This window comes from Oncorhynchus keta, chromosome 21 (genome assembly GCF_023373465.1).
Source record: "Oncorhynchus keta strain PuntledgeMale-10-30-2019 chromosome 21, Oket_V2, whole genome shotgun sequence".
In the NCBI taxonomy this organism is placed as follows: Eukaryota; Metazoa; Chordata; class Actinopteri; order Salmoniformes; family Salmonidae; genus Oncorhynchus; species Oncorhynchus keta.
Window position 1 is genome coordinate 30,337,810 of NC_068441.1, and position 23,572 is coordinate 30,361,381.

At 43.9% G+C, this 23,572-nt stretch overlaps 2 protein-coding genes across 3 annotated transcripts in view; one reads left to right on the plus strand and one right to left on the minus strand.

The window, feature by feature from the left end:
* Nucleotides 1-5,295: 5,295 nt before the first annotated feature.
* LOC118400439 (protein unc-119 homolog B-like) lies at nucleotides 5,296-8,806 on the minus strand. Its single transcript, XM_052473681.1, has 5 exons — nucleotides 8,401-8,806; nucleotides 6,926-7,039; nucleotides 6,565-6,664; nucleotides 6,191-6,363; nucleotides 5,296-5,592 (listed from the first exon to the last, which is right to left on the minus strand). The coding sequence occupies exons 1-5, from the start codon at nucleotides 8,633-8,635 to the stop codon at nucleotides 5,477-5,479; spliced, it is 738 nt and encodes a 245-aa protein (XP_052329641.1). The 5' UTR covers nucleotides 8,636-8,806; the 3' UTR covers nucleotides 5,296-5,476.
* Nucleotides 8,807-9,633: 827 nt separating this feature from the next.
* The window catches only part of LOC118400438 (uncharacterized protein KIAA1671-like), a 30,782-nt gene continuing 16,843 nt past the window's right edge, over nucleotides 9,634-23,572 (plus strand). The window contains exons 1-3 of one of the 2 annotated variants that reach the window (XM_052473679.1): nucleotides 9,647-9,791; nucleotides 17,274-17,306; nucleotides 19,653-23,093. In XM_052473679.1, the coding sequence (XP_052329639.1) occupies nucleotides 17,274-17,306; nucleotides 19,653-23,093 (3,474 nt within the window). In that variant the 5' untranslated portion in view covers nucleotides 9,647-9,791. Of the gene's footprint in view, nucleotides 9,792-17,273; nucleotides 17,307-19,652; nucleotides 23,094-23,572 lie in introns of both variants that reach the window. The other variant, XM_035797315.2, reaches the window with a different exon arrangement.

Genomic DNA, 23,572 nt, shown 5'->3' on the forward strand with positions numbered 1-23,572 from the left:
TATATCTTGAAAACTTGCTTGCTGACATGCAAAACATTTGGGACTATATCAAACAAGGTACTAATGAAACAAATGTGGCATTTTCCTTTTGGAAGTACTTCAAATGATTTTTACTTAGTTACTTTACACCACTGAGGATAAGACTCATTAGTAAGCTCATTAGGCATTTCAAATTATATTCTTCAAGAATCAATGGTTTTGAATCATTAATCATTCAACAGATTGATCATCTGTGATTTAGTTGTTGTTGTTGTAGTAGATTCTTCACCAAAACAGGACAGGTTCCTCTCACTTGATTCTTTGTCACATAACTCCCCCTCGTGGCCAACACCTGACACTGTTTCCTTCTTAGGAAACCCGGAAGGGCGGCGCTCACTCTCCTTTAAAGTAACTTCTCAACAGGTTGAATGAATGAATGACATTGCTGAAACATACTTTTGCACCTCATCAAAGGCATTTGAAAATTCACATGTTTATTTTGGATACATTTTTTTATACAATTATTCACAACCCTGGACACCAGTAGTTTACAAAACACAAAAGGATACACTATTTGATTTCTAGCTATCTCTAACAAAGATCTATCACCAATTTCCCTAAACTCCACATATATTTCACACATTCTGATGCCTCATGCAGTTTTGGTGTTTCTTGAGGAAACAATCAAAAACACTACAACTATTTACTTTATAACATGATAAAACATGGTCATAAAAAGTGTGAACCTGCCATATTAATACAATCAAGAGTTGTGTAAAGAACTGTATCCTATATGACCGCATATATAATTGTTGACAATTTTCTGACCAGTGCTGTCTTTTCAGTTTATATAAATAAAAATATAATACTACGTTCTATTTATAAGTTCCTGTCAAATCACTGAAGGACACCAAAAATAAAGGATAAATTATGTACAGAAATGTTTTAGTTGCAATACCTGTCTGTTACTGCTTTAGATTATTTCGTTCTGAATCCGATTTGACTGTAAACATAAGAGTCCTTCCTCTGATCAACTTGTTTGTGAAGTATGTTATTGGACCTGCATGTTTAGATGCACTATAAATAAAGTTGAATTTGAATACAAGTACATTCAGGTGACATGCTACAGTAGGTCTCTCTGGGAGGGGGTGTGGTGAAAGTTCAGTGCCTAGTGAAAATCTATACACCCCTTGCACAGTTGTCACATTTTCTGCCTTCAAATTAAATATTTCAAAAAGAGATTACATTTAGTTTTTATTTCCTACTGATATACACAACAAGCTCCACATTTTCAAAGTGAAAGAAATAGTATAGAACTTGTTTTTTAAATTAAAAATTAAGATGTCTTCATACCCCATAGTTAATATTTGGTGGATGCAACTTTGGCAGCAATTACAGCTGTAAATAATTTTGAATAAGATTCTACCATCTATGCACAACTCTTAGGGCAACATATATCCATTGTTTTTGTCAAAATTGCTCAAGCTCAGTACATTTGGTAGGGAATCATTGATGGACAGCAATATTCAAACATTGTCTCTGATTTTCAAGCAGATTTAAGTCAGGACTGAGACTGGACCATTCAGAAACACTCAACACCACTTTGAAAGCCATTCTGGTGTGTCTTTGGCATTAACATTGGTGTAATTGTCTCACTGTAAAATAAACTCTATCAGACAGTCATGACAGCAGGGTATTCAGAAGACTAAGGCAGGTTTTCCTCTAACTTTTTTACCTTGAATTTGCTTGTTTCATATTTATTTTGATCCTGGCAAACTCACCAGTCCCTGCCGGGGACAAACAAGTGGTGTGTAGACTTTCACTAGGCTCTGTATGTGAGTGAGCTGGCATGTGTGTTTGACAGTGAGTGTGTGTGTGTGAGTGGGTTTGTGTGTTTCTTCCCCCTTCCTCTCTTATTAATACATCTAGAGTGGCGGGTGGGCACAGCAGCTAACGACAGAGAGAGAAATAGAGAGAGAGGGAGAGGGAAGGAGGGAGCGAGGGAGATTGTTTCTACGTCTGTCTGCCTATCTGCCTGTCAGTCTGCCTGTCTGTATGTATGTGGGCATTGTCTGGTTCTTCATGAGTATGACAGTACATTAACTGTCCTTTTACACACTAACATAAATCACTTGGTTAGCTGAGAAACGTTTCATTTTTGGTGGGAGAAAGACAAAGCACTATATGGCAGAATGTTGCCATACCACTGCCAGTAGTCTATATGGCAGAATGTTGCCATACCACTGCCAGTAGTCTATATGGCAGAATGTTGCCATACCACTGCCAGTAGTCTATATGGCAGAATGTTGCCATACCACTGCCAGTAGTCTATATGGCAGAATGTTGCCATACCACTGCCAGTAGTCTATATGGCAGAATGTTGCCATACCACTGCCAGTAGTCTATATGGCAGAATGTTGCCATACCACTGCCAGTAGTCTATATGGCAGAATGTTGCCATACCACTGCCAGTAGTCTATATGGCAGAATGTTGCCATACCACTGCCAGTAGTCTATATGGCAGAATGTTGCCATACCACTGCCAGTAGTCTATATGGCAGAATGTTGCCATACCACTGCCAGTAGTCTATATGGCAGAATGTTGCCATACCACTGCCAGTAGTCTATATGGCAGAATGTTGCCATACCACTGCCAGTAGTCTATATGGCAGAATGTTGCCATACTACTGCCAGTAGTCTATATGGCAGAATGTTGCCATACCACTGCCAGTAGTCTATATGGCAGAATGTTGCCATACCACTGCCAGTAGTCTATATGGCAGAATGTTACCATACCACTGCCAGTAGTCTATACGGCAGAATGTTGCCATACCACTGCCAGTAGTCTATATGGCAGAATGTTGCCATACCACTGCCAGTAGTCTATACGGCAGAATGTTGCCATACCACTGCCAGTAGTCTATATGGCAGAATGTTGCCATACCACTGCCAGTAGTCTATATGGCAGAATGTTGCCATACCACTGCCAGTAGTCTATATGGCAGAATGTTGCCATACCACTGCCAGTAGTCTATATGGCAGAATGTTTCCATACCACTGCCAGTAGTCTATATGGCAGAATGTTGCCATACCACTGCCAGTAGTCTATACGGCAGAATGTTGCCATACCACTGCCAGTAGTCTATATGGCAGAATGTTGCCATACCACTGCCAGTAGTCTATATGGCAGAATGTTGCCATACCACTGCCAGTAGTCTATATGGCAGAATGTTGCCATACCACTGCCAGTAGTCTATATGGCAGAATGTTTCCATACCACTGCCAGTAGTCTATATGGCAGAATGTTGCCATACCACTGCCAGTAGTCTATATGGCAGAATGTTGCCATACCACTGCCAGTAGTCTATATGGCCCTAATGTGGATCTGTCCTGCTGTTCTTAAACTTTTCCATGCTAGCCCATACAGCTATGCCATGACAATAGAGTTTGTTTAACTTACAGTACTCAACACTTGGGTGAGAGTCTGTTTGTGTGAGTAAACTAAGTCAAACGACACCGCTGGTTCTGCTCACACTGCCCTACCCTGTGCTCTGACCTCTTTCTCCCCTCTCTCTCCAGATGAAATCTCGCGTCTTGTGACGGCCGGCCGCCCAACAACCTGCCCGCTTGACCCTATCCCCTCCTCTCTTCTCCAGACCATTTCCGGAGACCTTCTCCCTTACCTCACCTCGCTCATCAACTCATCCCTGACCGCTGGCTACGTCCCTTCTGTCCTCAAGAGAGCGAGAGTTGCACCCCTTCTGAAAAAACCTACACTCGATCCCTCCGATGTCAACAACTACAGACCAGTATCCCTTCTTTCTTTTCTCTCCAAAACTCTTGAACGTGCCGTCCTTGGCCAGCTCTACCGCTATCTCTCTCAGAATGACCTTCTTGATCCAAATCAGTCAGGTTTCAAGACTAGTCATTCAACTGAGACTGCTCTTCTCTGCATCACGGAGGCGCTAAAGCTAACTCTCTCCTCTGCTCTCATCCTTCTTTAAGGAATATCTAGGATAGGATAAAGTAATCCTTCTCACCCCCTTAAAAGATTTAGATGCACTATTGTAAAGTGGCTGTTCCACTGGATGTCATAAGGTGAATGCACCAATTTGTAAGTCGCTCTGGATAAGAGCGTCTGCTAAATGACTTAAATGTAAATGTAAATGTAATCCTTCTAGACCTATCGGCTGCCTTCGATACTGTGAACCATCAGATCTCCTCTCCACCCTCTCCGAGTTGGGCATCTCCGGCGCGGCCCACGCTTGGATTGCGTCATACCTGACAAGTCGCTCCTACCAGGTGGCGTGGCGAGAATCTGTCTCCTCACCACGCGCTCTCACCACTGGTGTCCCCAGGGCTCTGTTCTAGGCCCTCTCCTATTCTCGCTATACACCAAGTCACTTGGCTCTGTCATAACCTCACATGGTCTCTCCTATCATTGCTATGCAGACGACACACAATTAATCTTCTCCTTTCCCCCTTCTGATGACCAGGTGGCGAATCGCATCTCTGCATGTCTGGCAGACATATCAGTGTGGATGACGGATCACCACCTCAAGCTGAACCTCGGCAAGACGGAGCTGCTCTTCCTCCCGGGGAAGGACTGCCCGTTCCATGATCTCGCCATCACGGTTGACAACTCCATTGTGTCCTCCTCCCAGAGCGCTAAGAACCTTGGCGTGATCCTGGACAACACCCTGTCGTTCTCAACTAACATCAAGGCGGTGGCCCGTTCCTGTAGGTTCATGCTCTACAACATCCGCAGAGTACGACCCTGCCTCACACAGGAAGCGGCGCAGGTCCTAATCCAGGCACTTGTCATCTCCCGTCTGGATTACTGCAACTCGCTGTTGGCTGGGCTCCCTGCCTGTGCCATTAAACCCCTACAACTCATCCAGAACGCCGCAGCCCGTCTGGTGTTCAACCTTCCCAAGTTCTCTCACGTCACCCCGCTCCTCCGCTCTCTCCACTGGCTTCCAGTTGAAGCTCGCATCCGCTACAAGACCATGGTGCTTGCCTACGGAGCTGTGAGGGGAACGGCACCTCAGTACCTCCAGGCTCTGATCAGGCCCTACACCCAAACAAGGGCACTGCGTTCATCCACCTCTGGCCTGCTCGCCTCCCTACCACTGAGGAAGTACAGTTCCCGCTCAGCCCAGTCAAAACTGTTCGCTGCTCTGGCCCCCAATGGTGGAACAAACTCCCTCACGATGCCAGGACAGCGGAGTCAATCACCACCTTCCGGAGACACCTGAAACCCCACCTCTTTAAGGAATACCTAGGATAGGATAAGTAATCCTTCTCACCCCCCTAAAAGATTTAGATGCACTATTGTAAAGTGGCTGTTCCACTGGATGTCATAAGGTGAATGCACCAATTTGTAAGTCGCTCTGGATAAGAGCGTCTGCTAAATGACTTAAATGTAAATGTAAACGCTTTGGCACAGCACACACACAAACATACACACACGCACACACACAGGCACATAAGACACTCAACGCCTGCCCCCGTTATAAGAGTAGTCTGCCTTGTTGTGCATGACCAGTCTGTTGTCTACGAAGTAGAAGCTGTCCGACTTCGTCTCGTAGGGATGCTCCACCATCTGATGAACTGGAAGGGAACATAATCATAACATGGAACATATTGTTCTGTTTTTGATGTCATTTCCATCCATAGGGGTGGCAGGTAGCCTAGTGATTAGAGCATTGGACTAGTAACCGAAAGGTTGCCAGATCAAATCCCTGAGCTGACAAGGTAAAAATCGGTCGTTCTGCCCCTGAACAAGGCAGTTAACCCACTGTTCCTAGGCCATCATTGAAAATAAGAATTTGTTCTTAATTGACTAAACACCTAGTTAAATAAAATCATTAATTTGGGAAAACACTCTCTTGACTGGTGTATTACTTCCAGGTAAGCACATGACAACAGGTTAGTGTGTGGGATGTCTTTGTTGTTCTTAACTGACTTGCCTAGTTAAATAAAGGTCAAAAATATACAACTGCTAAATACAATATGTCTGGAAAATGTATTCAAAAGGTGATGTGCGTGCGTGTCCTTCAGTAAATGATTGCATTTCCACATAAATGTAATGTACACATGTTATTTATTTACTCAAAACAATTTATTTATGTAGCACTTTTCACTAAAACATCAGTACCAAAGTGCTTCAAACGGGGTCATTGATTGATGGATGGAATGTGACACTCACCCAAGCTCTCAGACAGCTGAGGGAACTCGTAGATGTGTTCGCAGGTGTTGCGGCTGTTGGGGATACAGAAGCCGAAGTCAAAGTCAAAGCTCTTCAGGAGGTGATCCCTGAAGTAGTGCCTTTCAATCATCCTGAAGCTGTTCAGAGGGCGGTCACCAACCGTAAACTCCACTCTGACACACAGAGAAAGGTGTCAACATACAATAAGTACTGTTTGTATGTGTGTGTGTGTGTGTGTGTGTGTGTGTGTGTGTGTGTGTGTGTGTGTGTGTGTGTGTGTGTGTGTGTGTGTGTGTGTGTGTGTGTGTGTGTGTGTGTGTGTGTGTGTGTGTGTGTGTGTGTGTGTGTGTGTGTAAGAGAGAGATTATACGCACGTGGCTCCCACAGTCCTCAGTCGTAGGAATGCAGTGGTGAACTGGTAGCATACAAAACGCCCGGCACTCATGTCTCCCTCTCCATTCTCCTCATCTTCCTCTGAGGTCAAAGACACAACAACAAACAGGATATATTTTTAAACCAATGGCACGGTGATCAATCACAAATACAGAGTATTTCTCAGACATACTACAATAGTAATACACTGACACACACACACACACACACACACACACACACACACACACACACACACACACACACACACACACACACACACACACACACACACACACACACACACACACACACACACACACACACACACACACACACTCAGAGAGGGAATTTGAACTGTACCCGTATGAGGTGGTTTGGCAATTTCAAACAACACAGTCCCTGTCTCCAAGTCTCTGATTTTAAAGCGGATAAAATCTATGTCGAAGATGTTGTCCTCTGGTTTACACAGGTACCCTGACATGGACAGACAGTAGAGGTGGTCAGTGGCTGTCTTAAAATATATACTATTTTAAAGGGCAGTAAAATCTATCTTTCTTTCTTTCCTGAACAAAACTATAAAAGCAACATGCAACAATTTTACTGAGTTACAGTTTAAATAAAATCATTAGGCCCTAATCTATGGATTTCACATGACTGGGCAGGAGTGCAGCCATGTCCACCCACTTGGGAACCAGGCCCACCCACTTGGGAGCCAGGCCCACCCACTTGGGAGCCAGGCCCAGCCAATCAGAATTTGTTTTTCTCCCAACAAAAGGGCTTTTATTACAGAGAGAAATACTCCTCAGCACCCCCCTCCCCTCAGACAATCCCGCAGGTGAAAATGCCGGATGTGGAGGTACTGGGCTGGCGTGGTTATACGTGGTTTGCAGTTGTGAGGCCAGTTGGAACGTACTGCCAAATTCTCTAAAACAACATTGGAGGTGGCTTATGGTAGAGAAATGAACATTCCGATATCTGGCAACAGTTCTGGGGGACATTCCTTCAGTCAGCATGCCAATTGCATGCTCCCTCAAAACTTGAAACATCTGTGGCATTGTGCTGTGTGAAAAAAATTCACATTTTAGAGTAGCCTTTTATTCTACCCCATTGGAGGCGGCTTATGGTAGAGAAATTAACATTCCGATATCTGGCAACAGCTCTGGTGGACATTCCTTCAGTCAGCATGTCAATTGCATGCTCCCTCAAAACTTGAAACATCTGTGGCATTGTGCTGTGTGAAAAAAATGCACAAAAAAAACATGCACCTGTGTAATGATCATGGATGGATTATCTTGGTAAAGGATAACTGCTCAGGGATGTAAACACATTTCTGCACAGAATTTGAGAGAAATAAGCTTTTTGTGCTCATGGTAAATTTCTGGGATTATTCCTGCTCATGAAACCAACATGTTGTGTTTATACTTTTGTACAGTATATGTGATTTATATTTACCTTGGGCAAGTCACAAATGCTTATTTACAATGATAGCCTACCCCGCTGAACCCAGACAATGCTGGGACAATTGTGTGCCACCCAATCATGGCCAGTTGTGATTCAGCCTGGAATTGAACCAGAGTCTGTAGTGATGCTTCTAGCAGTGAGATTCAGTGACGTACACCGTTGCGCCACTCAGGAGCCCCATTTAGCAAGGGATCTCGGATTTGTCATAGTAACTAGGCTATTCAGGTAAATAGACAGGCATATATTGCCAGTTTTACTCAACGCCAGTGTAGCTATGTAAATTCCACTGTATGTAAATTAACCTGTAGCTAGCTACCCATTTGTATAAACAGCCAACCACTGCCAATATCATGTAGAAAATAGATATAGCCTACCCCGAGTAGCAACCGGCAATCGTAGGACCTCTTCAGGAGTGATGTGGCCAACTTGTGTTCGAAGATCATCTTCTGTGACGGGCCTACTATCCACCTGGCTTTGCCGAGACTTGAGTCTCTTCAGAACCCCTCCACCTGGCTTGCGCTCCCGCGCAGCAGCCGCGGAACTGTGCCCGGTGATCGAGACATTCTCAGCAGCAACAGGCGGGTCGATGCGAGCTTTAGCTCCGCTCATAATTACCAGTGATGATGACAACCTTGTCTATTTGTCTCGGTCTACCTCGCTCAAAGCAATAAGATGGCGCCGTAGATGTCGAATGAAGAACCTCCGCTTCTCGCTGACGATGGGTCAAGCACTTGTTTTTGTAATCACACGCTTTACAGTTGCCATGGCAACAGGTCAGAGATAAAGTCGAGGTGAAACGGACTTTCAGAGAAATACCGCTAGGGGCAGGATATGCACCACAGACCAGACATGGCACAGGCTACACCTGCTTGCTTTTAAACGCACACTCGGACTTTTGCGCTAAGGACATTTGGAATTGACTATTCGATTTACGCATGTGGTGGGCAAAGGCATTCAAACCACATGTTTTTAACACCCCACTGATTAACAGTCCCTCAATATTTTAAACACAATCTAAGATGTCTTGCTTTTCATTCGCATGAATTCTGGAAGAGCCGGCTTTATGAGTTTTAGGATGCTGCAGGGGAGTATGGGGTAGGTTGAGCTAAATGGCTAAACTGAGCCACCCCGGTTTCTAGGAAATGGCCATGAATTCTGATTATTTCCGTGGATACACGACATCCACACATATATGTAGATATCTTTGTTAGAAATCATACAATATTTCCCATGATGAAGTGATGCTGAATATAAAAAAGTGCTCAATTTACCCACTCTTACTGTTTTATATCAGCTGGAAATCTAAGGCTGTATGTAGCCTATTCGTCAACACAAGCCTATGTTTTATAGGCATAGGCCTACTAATTAGACTTTCAAAACTGCAACTACTAACTAGCTAACTATTAACTACTGCTATCTAGCCTACTAGCAAATTGTGGTCAGAGGCGCAAGAAACTAGGCAAAACCACAATCACCATCAACAATCACGGACATTTTGAGCTTCTTGAACTGTAAAAATAACCCATTTCTCTAGCCTCTTCAATTCATATCAAACCTGTTTGTCCAGTCAGTCATGCCGCAGCACCTGTGGGAGGGACAGATCTGTCCGGACACCTGCTCTAGGGACTGTCGCGGACTATCGTTCGCTGTGGCACAATAGTATTCTTGTGTGGGATCTATGTTGACTTTGGGAGCGACGGAGACAAATTCACGAAACAGCCTCTGTTCAACACATATTGTAATCTGGAGATCCTAAAGATACCAGGTAAAGTCTCAAGCCTATTCATATAAAACACCAGTTGTCAGTTGATTAAAGCAATATGTCCACTCCTGTAACAGCTACGTTATCGTTAGTAGGCTATTTGATCATAAAACGCTTTTAATTTGTCGGTATAGGCTAGGGATATGCAACAAGGAAAATGTATACTGAACTATTTCACTACCAGGAATCATAATAGCGCAGGAGGTCATTCCAGGACTTTAGTTATTTTAACTTTTTTACTGCGGCGAAGGAGATATAAGATTACATGAGTTCAACGACAGAGAGTTCATTGTGTGCTCCATTTATTTATTGGTCACTTATTAATACCAAGTAAAGGTTACAGTCAAATAAGTTTTGTTTATCGCTTGTTTTTCTTACAACCAAACAGCGCAATACTTGATGTGTTCTGTAGACAAAAATACCTGTCTTAAATATCAGTCTGCAAAGGATATACATGGCAAGTAGAGTGTATTTTTGTATTTTCTTTGGTGGACTGACTGCGAACATAGACACAACGATTTGAGACTGGTGGGAGCTTAGTTACAGGTGTTCTGGAATTGCAAATACAAAAAGTATCAAACACAGTATTTTGTGTGGCCTATTATATGGGGTGGAATAGATCATTGATAATACAAATAACAGAATTGGCTAATAGTTTTTGGTTGAAAGTGGTGACCGTCACCATTTGTTCACAACAAGAAGTGACTATGTTGCAAACATTTCCCATTAGATCGTATTTAACTATGTAGACAAAAAGACCTGTCTTAAATATCAGTCTGCAAAGGATATACATGGCAAGTAGAGTGTATTTTTGTATTTTCTTTGGTGGACTGACTGCGAACATAGACACAACGATTTGAGACTGGTGGGAGCTTAGTTACAGGTGTTCTGGAATTGCAAATACAAAAAGTATCAAACACAGTATTTTGTGTGGCCTATTATATGGGGTGGAATAGATCATTGATAATACAAATAACAGAATTGGCTAATAGTTTTTGGTTGAAAGTGGTGACCGTCACCATTTGTTCACAACAAGAAGTGACTATGTTGCAAACATTTCCCATTAGATCGTATTTAACTATATGACAGAGCCTTATTCAATCGAAACCTGTTCTGTACTTAAAAGTGGAAACCTAGTTTGATGAGAGCCCTAAGTGCCAGTACTATAATGACGGGACTAGAGAGGGGGACAATGTGCTTTTCTGGTCAGAAGTAGCCTAGTGCCCTTTATATGGAATTGGAGTACGATCTCACTGGGCAAAGGCATCAGTTCAACATCTAGTTTTGATTTGCAATTACGTGAATTCAGTTTGAAATCAACAAAACATTTCACCATGTCATTGGATTTAGGTGGCAAGTTGGGTGAATAAATTACGAAAATCACTTACATTGATGACTTTTTGCAAAACTAAACAGTTTTCCACATTGATTTAACATCACCACATTTTGTATTTATTTCAATGACATGGAAACAATGTTTATTCAACCAGTTTTTGCCCAGTGGGAATTGGAAAATACACCTATGCCTCCCAGTCAGACCTTGGGGCTCCTCAGATGGTTTTAAAGTGCTTCATATGTGGAGCAGTGGAGTGTGGTTGGACTGGTTTATACTACATTGAGAGCTGACAGGAAAAACCAGACAGGATGTGCAACATGCAACTGGGACACATTTGTGTTTTGTTCCATTCAAATCAGATGACTTCACTCACAAATCAACCAAACAACCTGGCTTGACTCTTTAATGTCATTCCAAGAATGGTTAGAATTTGAACAGCTTCCTTAAACATCTCAATAAAAAAGTCATAAGAGCATAGATATTTGACACTATCAGCTATACTAGTATCAATCAGAGATAACATATGTTTAGATTTGAGATTGAATCATGAATATCATGGCAAACTGTCACTGTGTATTTGAGGGTAAACAACAGCACTTTTTGTAGATCGTCCCTGTAAAGGCGATCATAAGAATAAGATGAATCATCTTTAACTCTGTGAGACCCAAACATAGATTCAAATGAGGGAAAATAATATTACCCTCTAGAAATACTTTTATTACTTCTAATAGACCTCTGATGGATCAAAATCATTGACAGGTGATAGAAAATATTGTGTCATGGTATATAAACCTAAAATTCTGTCTTATTTTGTCTGAAATAGCTAATTTGATCATCTTGACCAATCAATATTTTAGTATGTTGCTATCAAAAACATATATTTTTCAAAGCCTCAACTATTTGGAAATACATAATATAATATATATCTTCATGTTTGTTATTTTAATGTCTAGAAGGAACATCAAAGTTAAAATCAAATCAAATCAAATTTGATTTGTCACATACACATGGTTAGCAGATGTTAGTGCGAGTGTAGCGAAATGCTTGTGCTTCTAGTTCCGACAATGCAGTAATAACCAACAAGTAATCTAGCTAACAATTCCCAAAACTACTACCTTATAGACACAAGTGTAAGGGGATAAAGAATATGTACATAAAGATATATGAATGAGTGATGGTACAGAGCGGCATAGGCAAGATACAGTAGATGGTATTGAGTGCAGTATATACATATTAGATGAGTATGTAAACAAAGTGGCATAGTTAAAGTGGCTAGTTATACATGTATTACATAAGGATGCAGTAGATGATATAGAGTACAGTATATACGTATACATATGAGATGAATAATGTAGGATATGTAAACATTATATTAGGTAGCATTGTTTAAAGTGGCTAGTGATATATTTGACATCATTTCCCATCAATTCCCATTATTAAAGTGGCTGGAGTTGAGTCAGTGTGTTGGCAGCAGCCACTCAATGTTAGTGGTGGCTGTTTAACAGTCTGATGGCCTTGAGATAGAAGCTGTTTTTCAGTCTCTCGGTCCCAGCTTTGATGCACCTGTACTGACCTCGCCTTCTGGATGATAGCAGGGTGAACAGGCAGTGGCTCGGGTGGTTGCTGTCCTTGATGATCTTTATGGCCTTCCTGTGACATCGGGTGGTGTAGGTGTCCTGTAGGGCAGGTAGTTTGCCCCCGGTGATGCGTTGTGCAGACCTCACTACCCTCTGGAGAGCCTTATGGTTGTGGGCGGAGCAGTTACCGTACCAGGCGGTGATACAGCCCGACAGGATGCTCTCGATTGTGCATCTGTAGAAGTTTGTGAGTGCTTTTGGTGACAAGCCGAATTTCTTCAGCCTCCTGAGGTTGAAGAGGCGCTGCTGCGCCTTCTTTACGATGCTGTCTGTGTGGGTGGACCAATTCAGTTTGTCTGTGATGTGTACGCCGAGGAACTTAAAACTTACTACCCTCTCCACTACTGTTCCATCGATGTGGATAGGGGGGTGTTCCCTCTGCTGTTTCCTGAAGTCCACAATCATCTCCTTAGTTTTGTTGACGTTGAGTGTGAGGTTATTTTCCTGACACCACACTCCGAGGGCCCTCACCTCCTCCCTGTAGGCTGTCTCGTCGTTGTTGGTAATCAAGCCTACCACTGTTGTGTCGTCCGCAAACTTGATGATTGAGTTGGAGGCGTGCGTGGACAGGGAGTACAGGAGAGGGCTCAGAACGCACCCTTGTGGGGCCCCAGTGTTGAGGATCAGCGGGGTGGAGATGTTGTTGCCTACCCTCACCACCTGGGGGCGGCCCGTCAGGAAGTCCAGTATCCAGTTGCACAGGGCGGGGTCGAGACCCAGGGTCTCGAGCTTGATGACGAGCTTGGAGGGCACTATGGTGTTAAATGCCGAGCTGTAGTTGATGAACAGCATTTTCTTCTTGTTATCCGTGATTGACTGTAGACCCTGCCACATACCTCTTGTGTCTGAGCCATTGAATTGAGATTCTACTTTGTCTCTATACTGACGCTTAGCTTGTTTGATTGCCTTGCGGAGGGAATAGTTACACTGTTTGTATTCGGTCATGTTTCCAGTCACCTTGCCCTGATTAAAAGCAGTGGTTCGCGCTTTCAGTTTCACGCGAATGCTGCCATCAATCCACGGTTTCTGGTTTGGGAATGTTTTAATCGTTGCTATGGGAACGACATCTTCAAAGCACGTTCTAATGAATTCGCACACCGAATCAGCGTATTCGTCAATGTTGTCGTCTGATGCAATACGGAACATATCCCAGTCCACGTGATGGAAGCAGTCTTGGAGTTTGGAATCAGATTGGTCGGACCAGCGTTGAACAGACCTCAGTGCGGGAGCTTCTTGTTTTAGTTTCTGTCTGTAGTAAGGGATCAACAAAATGGAGTCGTGGTCAGCTTTTCCGAAAGGAGGGCGGGACAGGGCCTTATATGCGTCACGGAAGTTGGAATAGCAATGATCCAAGTTTTCTCCAGCCCTGGTTGGGCAATCGATATGCTGATAAAATTTAGGGAGTCTTGTTTTCAGATTAGCCTTGTTAAAATCCCCAGCTACAATGAATGCAGCCTCCGGATATATGGATTCCAGTTTGTAAAGAGTCAAATAAAGTTCGTTCAGAGCCATCGATGTGTCTGCTTGGGGGGGAATATATATGGCTGTGATTATAATCGAAGAGAATTCCCTTGGTAGATAATGCGGTCTACATTTGATTGTGAGGAATTCTAAATCAGGTGAACAGAAGGACTTGAGTTCCTGTATGTTGTTTTGGCCACACCACGTCCCGTTAACCATAAAGCATACGCCCCCGCCCCTCTTCTTACCAGAAAGATGTTTGTTTCTGTCGGCGCGATGCGTGGAGAAACCAGCTGGCTGCACCGTCTCTGATAGCGTCTCTCCAGTGAGCCATGTTTCCGTGAAGCAAAGAACGTTACAGTCTCTGATGTCCCTCTGGAATGCTACCCTTGCTCGGATTTCATCAACCTTGTTGTCAAGAGACTGGACATTGGCGAGGAGAATGCTAGGGAGTGGTGCACGATGTGCCCGTCTCCGGAGTCTGACCAGAAGACCGCTTCGTTTCCCCCTTTTTCGAAGTCGTTTTTTGGGGTCGCCGGCTGGGATCCATTCCGTTGTCCTGGGTGAAAGGCAGAACACAGGGTCCGCTTCGCGAAAGTCATATTCTTGGTCGTACTGATGGTGAGTTGACGCTGCTCTTATGTTCAGTAGTTCTTCTCGACTGTATGTAATGAAACCTAAGATGACCTGGGGTACCAATGTAAGAAATAACATGTAAAAAAAAAAAAAAACTGCATAGTTTCCTAGGAACGCGAAGCGAGGCGGCCATCTCTGTCGGCGCCGTACTGCATAATGTTGAAGTATTTGGTTATCCATATTTGCAGAATTTGGAAGGTATAGAATCTCTTTAACTTGTCTATCAATCTATAAATGTGGTCCTATGCCTGAGTTTGCCCACTCTTTAATAAACCCAATGTTGCCTTTTTGCAACACCTAGCAAACTACCTCTACATCTGGCTCAGAGTGCGTGTTTCACAATAAAAATATATATATTCATAATCACTACCTCTTAAAGATTACAGGAAAAAAATATTTCAAGTCACGTAGTTGCATGGATGGCGTACTAAATATGCTTGTGTAGTGGACCAGTGTGGTCTCAGACAAGTGAACAGGTGTCAGATGCAGAGTGTTTAATAGTCACATGTACAAGGTTGCAGGTGTGATTGCAAGGTTCAGTGAAAATCTGTCTCGTGGTGACAATTCAGCAGCCTGATGGTCTGAGGGTAGAAACTATTGGCCAGTCTTCAAGTGTTTGCCATGATGCTCCTGTACTGCCCACGTCTAAAGGGAGAACAGCGCATGGCTTGAGTGGCTGGGGTTCCTGATGATCTTCTTGGCCATCCTGCGACACCTGGTGTTGTAGGTGTCCTGTAGGGCAAGCAGTGTGCACCCAATGGTGTGTTCGGCTGCACGTTTCACCCTCTGAAGCGCCTTGTGGTTTCTAATGTTTCAGAGGCTAATGATGCCACAATAATCACTGACACACACAAATACGATTATTAAGAGATACATCTGGGCCTAAGGAGATGCACTGTGCTTTAAATAATTATTTAGTTTAGGACCTGTACAAGATGCAATTGAGGAAGCATTGCATTTTTGCAACTGAGGGTCTCAGGGTTAAGTGAATATAGTGCTAAAGATTTGTATTTAGTTGCAAATCCCTCACTAAAATAAGTGAATTGCTATGCATAATGTAGAATTTAGCATAACGACTGTCAGTCCAATGACATTTATTTCACTGACATAACAATAATACTGTACAGTTACGGTGTAAGAGGTAGCTTATGGTGTAAGAGGTATCTTATGGTATAAGATGTATAGTTGAAGTCGGAAGTTTACATACACCTTAGCCAAATACATTCAAACTCAGTTTTCACAATTCCTGACATTTAATCCTCGTAAAAAATTCCCTGTCTTAGGTCAGTTAGGATCACCACTTTATTTTAAGAATGTGAAATGTCAGAATAATAGTAGAGAGAATGATTTATTTCAGCTTTTATTTCTGTCATCATATTCCCAGTGGGTCAGAAGTTTACATACACTCAATTAGTATTTGGTAGCATTGCCTTTAAATTGTTTAACTTGGGTCAAACTTTTCGGGAAACCTTCCACAACCTTCCCACAATAAGTTGGGTGAATTTTGGCCCAATCCTCCTGACAGAGCTGGTGTAACTGAGTCAGGTTTGTAAGGCCTCCTTGCTCACACACGCTTTTTCAGTTCTGCTAACACATTTTCTATGGGATTGAGGTCAGGGCATTGTGATGGCCAATCCAATACCTTGACTTTGTTGTCCTTAAGCCATTTTGCCACAACTTTAGGTCTTTGTTAATTTGGAAGACCCATTTGTGACCAAACTTTAACTTCCTGACTGATGTCTTGAGATGTTGCTTCAATATATTCACATAATTGTCCTACCTCATGATGCCATCTATTTTGTGAAGTGCACCAGTCCATCCTGCAGCAAAGCACCCCCACAACATGATGCTGCCACCCCCATGCTTCACGGTTGGGATGGTGTTCTTCAGGTTGCAAGCCTCCCCCTTTTTCCCCCAAACATTACGATAGTCAGTATGGCCAAAACTTTCTTTTTGTTTCATTAGACCAGAGGACATTTCTCCAAAAAGTACGATCTTTGTCCCCATGTGCAGTTGCAAACTGTAGTCTGGCTTTTTATGGTGGTTTTGGAGCAGTGGCTTCTTCCTTGCTGAGCGGCCTTTCAGGTTATGTCGATATAGGACTCGTTTTACTGTGGATATAGATAATTTTGTACCTGTTTCCTCCATCATCTTCACAGGATCCTTTGCTGTTGTTCTGGGATTGATTTGCACTTTTTCTCCAAAGTACGTTCATCTCTAGGAGACAGAACGCATCTCCTTCCTGAGCGGTATGATGGCTGCGTGGTCCCATGGTGTTTATACATGTGTACTATTGTTTGTACAGATGAACATGGTACCTTCAGGCATTTGGAAATTGCTCCCAAGGATAAACCAGACTTGTGGACATCTACAATTTATTTTCTGAAGTCTTGGCTAATTTCTTTTGATTTTCAGATGATGTCAATTGAGGAGGCACTGAGTTTGAAGGTAGGCCTTGAAATACATCCACAGGTACACCTCCAATTAACTCAAATGATGTCAATTAGCCGATCAGAAGCTTCTATAAAGCCATGACAGAATTTTCTGGAATTTTCCAAGCTGTTTAAAGGCACAGTCAACTTGGTGTATGTAAACTTCTGACCCACTGGAATTGTGATACAGTGAAATAATCTGACTGTAAACAATTGTTGGAAAAATGACTTGTGTCATGCACAAAGTAGATGTCTTAACCGACTTGCCAAAACTATAGTTTGTTAACAAGAATTTTGTGGAGTGGTGGGAAAACAATGACTCCAACCTAAGTGTACAGTGGGGTAAAAAAGTATTTAGTCAGCCACCAATTGTGCAAGTTCTCCCACTTAAAAAGATGAGAGAGGCCTGTAATTTTCATCATATGTACACTTCAACTATGACAGACAAAATTTGAAAAAAATACAGAAAATCACATTGTAGGATTTTTTATGAATATATCTGCAAATTATGGTGGAAAATAAGTATTTGGTCACCTACAAACAAGCAAGATTTCTGGCTCTCACAGACCTGTAGCTTGTTCTTTAAGAGGCTCCTCTGTCCTCCACTCGTTACCTATATTAATGGCACCTGTTTGAACTTGTTATCAGTATAAAAGACACCTGTCCACAACCTCAAACAGTCACACTCAAAACTCCACTATGGCCAAGACCAAAGAGCTGTCAAAGGACACCAGAAACAAAATTGTAGACCTGCACCAGGCTGGGAAGACTGAATCTGCAATAGGTAAGCAGCTTGGTTTGAAGAAATCAACTGTGGGAGCAATTATTAGGAAATGGAAGACATACAAGACCACTGATAATCTCCCTCGATCTGGGGCTCCACGCAAGATCTCACCCCGTGGGGTCAAAATGATCACAATAACGGTTAGCAAAAATCCCAGAACCACGGGGGGGGGGGGGACCTAGTGAATGACCTGCAGAGAGCTGGGACCAAAGTAGCAAAGCCTACCATCAGTAACACACTACACCGCCAGGGACTCAAATCCTGCAGTGCCAGATGTGTCCCCCTGCTTAAGCCAGTACATGTCCAGGCCCGTCTGAAGTTTGCCAGAGAGCATTTGGATGATCCAGAAGAAGATTGGGAGAATGTCATATGGTCAGATGAAACCAAAATATAACTTTTTGCTTAAAACTCAACTCGTCGTGTTTCAAGGACAAAGAATGCTGAGTTGCATCCAAAGAACACCATACCTACTGTGAAGCCTGGGGGTGGAAACATCATGCTTTGGGGCTTTTTTTCTGCAAAGGGACCAGGACGACTGATCCGTGTAAAGGAAAGAATGAATGGGGCCATGTATCGTGAGATTTTGAGTGAAAACCTTCCATCAGCAAGGGCATTGAAGATGAAACGTGGCTGGGTCTTTCAGCATGACAATGATCCCAAACACACCGCCCGGGCAATGAAGGAGTGGCTTCGTAAGAAGCATTTCAAGGTCCTGGAGTGGCCTAGCCAGTCTCCAGATCTCAACCCCATAGAAAATATTTGGAGGGAGTTGAAAGTCCGTGTTGCCCAGCAACAGCCCCAAAACATCACTGTTCTAGAGGAGATCTGCATGGAGGAATGGGCCAAAATACCAGCAACAGTGTGTGAAAACCTTGTGAAGACAGAAAACATTTGACCTCTGTCATTGCCAACAAAGGGTATACAACAAAGTATTGAGATAAACTTTTGTTATTGACCTTATACTTATTTTCCACCATAATTTGCAAATAAATTCATTAAAAATCCTACAATGTGATTTTCTGGATTTTTTTTTTCTCATTTTGTCTGTCATAGTTGAAGCGTACCTATGATGAAAATTACAGGTCTCTCTCATCGTTTTAAGTGGGAGAACTTGCACAATTGGTGGCTGACTAAATACTTTTTTGCCCCACTATATGTAAACCTCCGACTTCAACTGAACTTTTTCAGAGGTATTTTTCCTCTGTAAAAATCTAGCCCAACCAGCCTCTTTTAGCTTGGCCTGAGAGAACCAAACCGACTGGCTTTCAACCCTGAGTATCATCAGAGTATGTGAAAGTGATATGTTATGGTGAAAGTTATTTTCACAGAGAGCAGAGTGACAGCTTAATGTGAAGTAAAGCCAATGATTTGTTTTGTACCTGGCTTCATGTAGCACAATTAGCCTAACATAGCCTTTCTTCTTCTCCCCTCTCTTCTCACTTCCTCCTCTTCCTCCCCTCTCCCTCCACTTCTGTCCCTTCACCTTTCCTGCCGAACTCTCCCTTTTTCTCCACCACTCTCCTTTGCTCCACTCCCCTATCCTCTCGTCCCCTTTTCCATACTATTTTCTGTTCTCAGGAACGAAGTGAGGGCATGGCAGCTCGTGTGGACGTGGCCTCTGGTGAGGTGGGCCAAGCAGGAGATGCAGGTATCAAGCCTGAGCTAGGCCTCAAACCCTGCCTGATTCCCAAACCCTTTTCACTGCAGAGGAACACCACATTCCGCTCCATCCTAGCCCCAAAGACACTCACAATGACTCCACAGCCATCTCAGGCCACGTCCACTACCTCCAGCAAACCAGAGCCTTGTCAGCCTATTAGTGCCCCTGTGTCTGACTCAAGCAGCATTGTGAAACTCGATGCAGAGAGCACCACGATACCTGAACTGACCAATGCTCTCGAAGTTCCTTCAGCCATAACACCCCAAACTGAATCGACCCACACTACTGAACAAAACCAAACTGCTCTTTCCACATCCCTTACTACCCCAAAATCTGAGCCACCAGCTAGTACCACATCTGACCCAACTGGAACCTCAGAGGTAAATCAAGTCAGTCTTTCTGAACTGGACGAACATGGCCCCTCTGATACAGGCCACTCCGTCACTGGAACTGAGCCTGTACCATCACCATCAGTCACCTCAACTCCTCTTCAACCGCAGTCTGAAAACACTGTGAGTGAGCCCACCCCTCCGGTCATCAGGCGCCGCGCTGGGAAGGATCAGGCAGCCCACTTGGGAGGAGGCAGGAAGCGGCTGTCCATGGAGCTCACCTCCAGGTTTGAGTCTGCTGGCCTCTCACTCCCCTCACAGCCACCAGCTAACCAGGAACGGGAACAGGTGACCATGAGAGAGACTGCAGTCCCCAAAGTGTCAGTCCTCATGGCAAAAGAGGAAGAGAAGGTCACTGATTCACCAGGGTCACCGTCTGATCCAGAGTGCAGACTCAAGCACTCAACACCACTGAAGGAAGAGAGGGATGGAGAAGGGGTAAAGGAGGAAGGAGAAAAGAAAGGGAACAGCATACAACTGAGGATCAGTCTGCTGCTGGACTCCTCCTTGAGACCAGAGGCTCTGACCAATAGGGAGGAAGTACCTCGTCCAATGAAACATGCAGTTAGCTCTGGTGGTGTGAAACAACGGATCAAAGACTGGGCAGCAGACACACCTCCTGTTCAGGCATCCAATCAGAGGGTGGATGTTGCCCCTCAACCATTCCCTGTCAGAGTTCACCCTGTGTTGAGTGTCACTGGGGGGTCGTTGGCGACGTGCAAAAGCGTTCAGCTAGCTCCTCGAGAGGACAAGTCTTCCACCCTACTTCACGCTGGACATTCTGGGATAGAAGATGAGGAGGAGGAGGATGAAGATGAGGAGGAGGAAGAGGAGGAGGGAGAGAAGGATGAGGACGTGGTACCACTCTACAAAACAGTAGAGATACGTCTTGGACAGGAAGATGGAGGGAAAAAACAGGAGCTAGTGGTTGATCAAATAGGGAAAGAGATGGAGGCAAAGGTAAAAGAGGAGGAAAAACTTGCAGAAGTGGATAAATTAAAACAGCTGGAACTAGAAGAGAGACAGGCAGAAGATGAGAGGGAGAGAGAAAGACAAAAGGTAGTGGAGAGGGAAAGGGAGAGACAGAGAGAGGAGGAAGAGAGAAAGAGGGAAGAAGAAGAGGAGAGAAAAAGACAAAGAGAAATGGAGAGGGACATGAAGAGACAGAGACAGAGAGAGGAGGAAAGGGATAGGGAGAGACAGAGAGATAAAGAAGAGAGAGAGAGAAATAGGAAAGAAGAGGAGAGAGAAAGACTGATTGAATTTGAGAAGGAAAGGGAGCGACAGAGAGATGAAGAAGAGAGAGAGAGAAAGAGGAAAGAAGAGGAGAGAGAAAGACTGATAGAATTTGAGAATGAAAGGGAGAGACAGAGAGAGGATGATGAGAGAGAGAGAGAGAGAAAGAGGAAAGATGAGAAGGAGAGAGAAAGACAGATAGAACTTGAGAAGGAAAGGGAGAGACAGAGAGAGAAAGAGGAAGAGAGAGAGAGAAAGAGGAAAGAAGAGAAGGAGAGAGAAAGACAGATAGAATTTGAGAAGGAAAGGGAGAGACAGAGAGAGGAGAAAGAGAGAGAGAGAAAGAGGAAAGAAGAGAAAGAGAGAGAAAGACAGCTAGAACTTGAGAAGGAAAGGGAGAGACAGAGAGAGGAGGACGAGAGAGAGAGAAAGAGGAAAGAAGAGAAGGAGAGAGAAAGACAGATAGAAGTTGAGAAGGAAAGGGAGAGACAGAGAGAGGAGGAAGAGAGAAAGAGGAAAGAAGAGGAGAGAGAAAGACAGATAGAACTTGAGAAGGAAAGGGGGAGACAGAGAGAGGAGGACGAGAGAGAGAGAAAGAGGAAAGAAGAGAAGGAGAGAGAAAGACAGATAGAACTTGAGAAGGAAAGGGAAAGACAGAGAGAGGAGGACGAGAGAGAGAGAAAGAGGAAAGAAGAGGAGAGAGAAAGACAGATAGAACTTGAGAAGGAAAGGGAGAGACAGAGAGAGGAGGACGAGAGAGAGAGAAAGAGGAAAGAAGAGAAGGAGAGAGAAAGACAGATAGAACTTGAGAAGGAAAGGGAAAGACAGAGAGAGGAGGACGAGAGAGAGAGAAAGAGGAAAGAAGAGGAGAGAGAAAGACAGATAGAACTTGAGAAGGAAAGGGAGAGACAGAGAGAGGAGGAAGAGAGAAAGAGGAAAGAAGAGGAGAGAGAAAGACAGATAGAACTTGAGAAGGAAAGGGAGAGACAGAGAGAGGAGGAAGAGAGAAAGAGGAAAGAAGAGAAGGGAGAAAGACAGAGAGAAATGGAAAGGGAAAAGGAGAGACAGGTAGAGGAAGGAGAGAGGGGAAAGCTTAGGATGAAAGAGGAGAGATTGAGAGAGAAGAAAAGGGAGAAACTCAAAGAAAAAGAGCGAGAAATGGAAGTACAGAGAGCGGAGGAAAGGATGCAGGAAGATGAGATAAAGAGAGAAGAAGATCGGGAGAAAGAAGAAGCAGTGTCCCCAATCCAATTAATCACTCTTAAACCTGATCAACCTCCCAAGCCAGAGCCTCCTCCCTCAACTACCGTCCCCATCATAGAACCAATACCAAAAGAAGAGAAGCAGCCTCACATCGAGGTGGTCTATGACGACTTCTCTGTCAAAGAGGAGAAGCCTCTTATCAAGATGGTCTATGATGATTTCTCAGTCAAGCCCCGGCGGTGGGGGTCTCAGCCCAGGTTCCTTTCTGACCGTGCCCAGGTCAAGTCACCCTCCCCTGGAACAGAGGAGCCTGAGTCACTGGGCTCCTCGGAAACCGACCTCCAGAGAACCGTTGTTGACACCCAGGAGCCAGCCCAAGAGAGTCCAGTCAGCGTCAAACCTCACCCAGCTGAGAGGGATCTAGAGGGGGGAGTCCCCACCCCAAAGGATGGGACAGAGAATAAGAAGGAGAAGAAAAAGAAGGAGGAAGAGAAGTATAAGGTGGAGGGCACCAGCATGGACATGGAGGAGGTAAGTAAGGGGAATATCAACTGGGGAGTAAATGTGAAAATTACAACACAAAAAGGGTATTTAATGGCCTAGGTCATTTTCCTTTCCAACACTGGTGTGGACTGACTTTCCATTGGCTTAAACCCTGGTGGTATACTGGGGAAATTGTGTTTCCATTACAATCCACATAAAGTTATTTATGGGGGTAGCCACAGAGATACTTAGAATTTTTATATAAAATCTCAAAGCAGGTTACATGGCTATTGGCTAAATATCAAGGTATCCCTTTAATGTGGTACAACCTGCTAAAGGAACAGGTATGAAGGCACTGCTAAAGAAGGCTGTGTGTGTGTGTGTGTGCGTGTGTGTGTGTGTGTGTGTGTGTGTGTGTGTGTGTGTGTGTGTGTGTGTGTGTGTGTGTGTGTGTGTGTGTGTGTGTGTGTGTGTGTGTGTGTGTGTGTGTGTGTGTGTGTGTGTGTGTGTAACTGTAAATAGTTGGA

What these genes read in the sequence shown, in the direction of transcription:
- LOC118400439 (XM_052473681.1), bottom strand. Translation starts at nt 8,635, where the DNA reads ATGAGCGGAGCTAAAGCTCGCATCGACCCGCCTGTTGCTGCTGAGAAT. An exon ending in TGCCAAACCACCTCATACGG is followed by an intron (nt 6,665 to 6,925) that starts GTACAGTTCAAA and finishes CTTTGACCTCAG; the next exon opens with AGGAAGATGAGGAGAATGGA. An exon ending in CTGAGGACTGTGGGAGCCAC is followed by an intron (nt 6,364 to 6,564) that starts GTGCGTATAATC and finishes TCTGTGTGTCAG; the next exon opens with AGTGGAGTTTACGGTTGGTG.